This window comes from Leishmania donovani, chromosome 29, assembly GCF_000227135.1.
Source record: "Leishmania donovani BPK282A1 complete genome, chromosome 29".
NCBI lineage: Eukaryota > Euglenozoa > Kinetoplastea > Trypanosomatida > Trypanosomatidae > Leishmania > Leishmania donovani.
Genome location: NC_018256.1, coordinates 1,138,978 through 1,143,863, shown reverse-complemented (window position 1 = coordinate 1,143,863; position 4,886 = coordinate 1,138,978). Strand labels below are relative to the sequence as shown.

The 4,886-nt window shown below is 55.1% G+C and overlaps 1 protein-coding gene across 1 annotated transcript; it reads right to left on the bottom strand.

The window, feature by feature from the left end:
* Positions 1 to 2,967: 2,967 nt before the first annotated feature.
* Positions 2,968 to 4,473, bottom strand: LDBPK_292680 (serine/threonine-protein kinase, putative; the record flags this gene model as incomplete). The annotated part of the gene is made up of 1 exon (XM_003862638.1): positions 2,968 to 4,473. The coding sequence occupies one exon, from the start codon at positions 4,471 to 4,473 to the stop codon at positions 2,968 to 2,970; it is 1,506 nt and encodes a 501-aa protein (XP_003862686.1).
* Positions 4,474 to 4,886: the final 413 nt, after the last annotated feature.

Sequence of the window (4,886 nt, the reverse complement as noted above, 5' to 3'; positions counted from 1 at the left end):
GGTGTGTGTGTGTGTGTGTGTGGGGGGGGGGGGGGGCTGCAGAGAAAAGACTTACTTGGTCGGGGAAAGCTCACGCGCACAGCCGTTTAGAATAAAAAAGCGCAGCGCTTCCACCCTCTGTGTTCGTTTTTACTTCTTTTCCTACCCTTCATAAGGGCATTGATTGCAGCACCAGGGTGGGGTTCAATGGAGTGGCAGTTGAGAACGGAGGAAGAGCACCAGGAGTGTAGGAGGACCACGGAACACACACCGGGACGGAGGACCAAGAACCGGAGGTGGCGGCTCGGACGGCGACGGATGAAAGGCGCGCATACAGCATCAAAGATGGGCAGCTGTCGCCTTCCCGATACTTGGCCTGCGCGCGAAAATGTAGGAGCACCGAGAACAGGCTACTTTGAATGCGCAAAGCAGTGCAAGCAGGAGGCGGGGCGCAACGGTTCCTCGACACTGGCTTGTCACAAACCGTGTAAGGGTTGCAACGGCAAGCCCCTCTTCGCCTTCGAGTGGGAGGAAAAGACGAAGAGACTGGCTATTCGAGTCTCCTGCCAAAGCGCACCAGTCTAAGAGAGGTGACAGAAAGCAAATAAAAACAGAAAAGGCGAGCTAGCGAGAGAGCCAACACAGTAGCCACCACCAACCCCGCGACTCTCTAACCCTTACTTTTCATGCAAACATCCAACCTCTCCCCCTCCCGCTGACAGGCCTCCACCACCAACGTGTCCTTCTTCGCTTGGGTTGAATTCACACTTTCGGGGACTGTTCTATTTCCTTTTGGTACATATATATATATAGGTATATGTTGGGGTTGTGTGAGAGTTTTATTTCTTTTTCGTTGGGAGGAAGGGAAGAGAGGGGGGAAGGGGGAGGAGGGCTGTTCTCGCTCTAGTAGTCGACACCGTTGCATACGCGCGCCAGCGGCATCCTCCACCGGCCAATACAGGAAAAAAAGGAGAGAGAGAGACAGAGACAAAGAAAAAAGGGAGAACATGAAAAAGGAAAGAAGCGCATGCACAACTGCCACGCACAAAAACACGCACGCACACTTCTACACGCTAAAGCGCACACATGTGGAAAAAAGTAGAAGACACACAAAACGTGCACACTCCTACGCAAGCGTGCACACACACGCATACGAGTGTTTTGCGTACGAGTGCCACCCACGGAGAGCAAGTAGGCGCAGAGGAGGTGAAGAAGACCAACGGAACAAAAGAAAAGAGGGAGATCACGCAGCAGGAAGGGGGGGGGTGAAAAAAGAGGTTGAGACAGCGAGAGCGAACGGCGCTCTTCAATGGTGCAACCTCCGTCTCACCTCCTTTCGACGAAAAAGAGCGGCTTACAGCACTTCGCCATTATCTATCTCGGCCGTGCCCCGGCCCTACGCCCCTCCCCCTTGCGCCGACCCATCATCATGCCCAGACACACCCACACAACAGAAGCAAACACTACGGCAGACACGTGTTCCTTGGACCCACGCGTGGCCGCCCATTCGATCTCGCCGAAAATCACATCCATTGTGAGAATGGAAAACCGGAACAACAGGAAAAGAGACTAAAAGGAACAAAAGGGGAACAAGAACGATATAGAAGTGATGGCAAACACAAACGGAAGAGAAAGAGAGAGCACAACGCCACACCTGGTCGCTGTAGTCGTCGCCACCATGCACACCATCGCTGAGTGCGCGCCAAAGCGTGTATATATATATATATGTGTGTGTGTATAGATGCATTCATTCGCGCATAGAGCGCGTGGGAACGTACATGACGGCGGACGATTTTGTGTGCGTGTGTCTGTGATTTAAGATCAAGCTGCACAACCCCTTCTCCACCCCTTTCTCGATGGCAGTTTGTGTATGTGTCAGCTCGTTTGTGTGCACGCCCGGGGAGAGAGGGGGGGGGCGGCGCTTCAAGCGCGCAACGGTTTGCAAGCCCTCCTCCTCCTCTTCTCGTGGTGTTTTACTGTGACTATTCGCTGCTGCTGCCGCTATCTCAAGAAAAGGAAAAAAGGGGAGTGAAAAGAACAAAGGACAAGAGACGTGTTCGCTTCTTAAGATGTGCAACTCCCTCCCCTTCGCGCACATACGTGTGTACGTGGGCGCTGTGGAAAAGAGAGGGATATCGCTACGCTCGTTTTCATGAGTGTTTTGTTTCTCTCCTCTTCGCCGTTGCTTTGCCTCTCTACTCCCCTTCCCCTTCCCTGTGTATCTCGCGAACTTCTCCCTCTCATCCATGAGCGTCCCAGGCGTGGGTATCGGTGATTACCAACAGGAAGCGAGGAAACGGAGCTAGCGTTGGAAGAAGGAGGACACATTTGCCATCACGCAGATAGGTGTTAGAACAGAGTGGGCGCAAGCACACACACACACACAGAGAGAGAGACAATATGGGAGAGAGAGAGGAACCGCAGAAAACTGAGGAGGGGAGGAAGGGGCAGCGATGAGGCGAGGAGCGGTGGTCGACTGGCTTCAGGAAGGAACAGGGCACCAGAATGCACGCGCAAGCATTGGCAAACAACGGAGGAAAAGGGGGGGGGGGCAGCAACAGCGACGGCAACGACACTGCGGCGGACAACGTCAAAAAGAAAAAGACGAACAGAAAAAAAAGGCACGACAGGAAGGAAGCAAGAACAGCACAGCACATCCTCATATAAAAGAAGCAATCAACACCAGCGCCAGCGCAACCACCACACCTGCCCCGACAACTGTATGCGTTTGGGTGAAGAAAGGGAGATGTATGAGAGCACCTTTTCGTTTTCCTCGCTCCCGTGCGCACAGCGCATGATACCGGAATTGTATTAGCAAGCACAGTGGTTCACCACACATGGCACCAGATGCGACACTCAGCAAAAAGACGACGAAGCAGGTGCCATATAGCACACCTCATTCCTCTCCCTTCCCTGTGCTTTCGCACCGCAATCACAGCGTCACGAGCAAGACTCGCATGTGGATGTCTTTCCCATGGCGCCAAGGGCCTACTGCTTTCCCTCCCAGACAGCCAGCTTCGTGATGGCGTTGGAGTTGTGCGCAAACTTCGGTCCTAAGAGTTCACTCAGCTCGTGCTGCATCTCCGAGTTCGTGAGGCCGCTCATCATACCAGAGTTGTAAAGCTCGACAGCGCGATTCAGCAGCTCAGAACCCATCTCCGCCTCCAGGTGGTCGCGTACGTTGGAGGCAAGCACCGTGCGCCCATTCGCCATCGTGATCGTCTCCACCTGTGGGGCGCTGTCGGCAGGGCCGTCGCCGAACTCCTCTGGGTGCCCGCCAAGGTTTGACTTGCCCACAATTTCCTTGGTGTTCTGCACCATGGCCTTCTTCTGTGCAATGTAGTCGCCATCATCATCCACGTCGGGATGGCCCATCTGCTCAGGAGCCGCTGCGGTCTTCGGCGCGGACTTTTCCTCAGCGGCCTGCTTCGCCAGCATTGCCTTCATCTTCTCGCGGTCCATGCCGCGCAGCATCGCCATCTGCTCGCGCTCGCTGAGTTGTGGTTTTGCCGGCTCCTGCGGCATCCTCGCCACCGCCTCCTTCACGGGGCTCGACTGAGCATGCTTCTCGCGCTCGCTAAGCTTCCTCGCCTCGAAGTCGGTACGGTCCTTCTCCACCTGGCGGGCCAAGTCCTCACTGAAGCTGCGCAGGGTGCTCTGCACGTAGGAGCTCTCTAGGATGCGGTTGATGCTGGGGCGCTGCAGGTAGTTCACCTGAAGCAGGCTGGCACACAGGGAGCGCATCTCCACCGGAATTGTGGTGGGGATTGGGTCGTAGTTACCTGCTAATATCTTCTTTAGTAGGTCCTTCAGCGTCTTGGCGTTGAAGGGGCGGTGCAGCGTGAGGGTCTCGTAGAAGACGACTCCGAGAGCCCACACATCGCTCTTGTTGTTATACGGCTTGCTTTGGCAGAGCTCCGGCGAGAAATAGTAGGGGGTGCCGCACACCGTCTTGGCGCATGCCATCGTGTTCTGCAGGATTGTTGAAATACCGAAGTCGCCGAGCTTCACCACGTTCTTGGAGGTGAGGAAAATGTTGGCCGTCTTGAGGTCGCGGTGAAGGATGTGGTTGTCGTGCAGGTACTTGAGCGCCATACAGATCTGCAGAAACCAGAACATCGCCAAGTTCGGGTCGAAGGGCTGCGGCACGTCTTGCTTCTTTGCCTCCTTTATACGGGAGCTCAAGTCGCCGCCGTCGGCGTATTCCATGATAATGAAGATGAGAGTGTCATCCTCGAAGTGCTCGTGGTAGCGAATGATGTTGGGGTGGTCGACGGCGGCTAGAATGCGAATCTCATTCTGCACGTCACGCCGCTCTTTGGGCGTCATGGAGATGGAGTCGATTGCCTTGGCCACGTAGCGCTTGCCATCCGACTTTGAGCGGACGAGTACCGCCTCGCCGAAGCTGCCTTTGCCGATCGACTTGATTTGGCGGTACTTGTTGCGGAACACGAGGCTCTCCAGCGCCCGCGACTCCTCTGCTACCTGCGCCATCTGTGTGTGTGTGTGTGTGTGTGTGTGTGTGTGTATGTGTGTGTGAGAGAGAGAGAGCGTGTGAGAGAAAGGAGCACTCTTTTTCTTTCTTGTGAATCTGCTCTTGTCAGCGCGTGTTGTGTGTCTCTTGTTGTAGAGAGGGTGCCGACGTAGGTTGGGTAAGGAGAGGAGGGGGGCGGAGCAGGGAAGGGAGGGAGGGGAGGGTGTATGGATGTGTATGAAAGCAAACCTCGGATCGTGTGCGGGTGTGTATGAGCAACCGTGTAGGCGTGCGTGTAACGCGCGGGGAGCTGCGGGGTAATGATCAAGGATGTGCGTGCGCTCGAACCGAGGAGGGCTCGAGCGAGGCAACGCTTGAAAACACGAGAAGGTCAGAAAAAAGAACAATAAAAAAGAGCGGAAGTCGGGAAAAA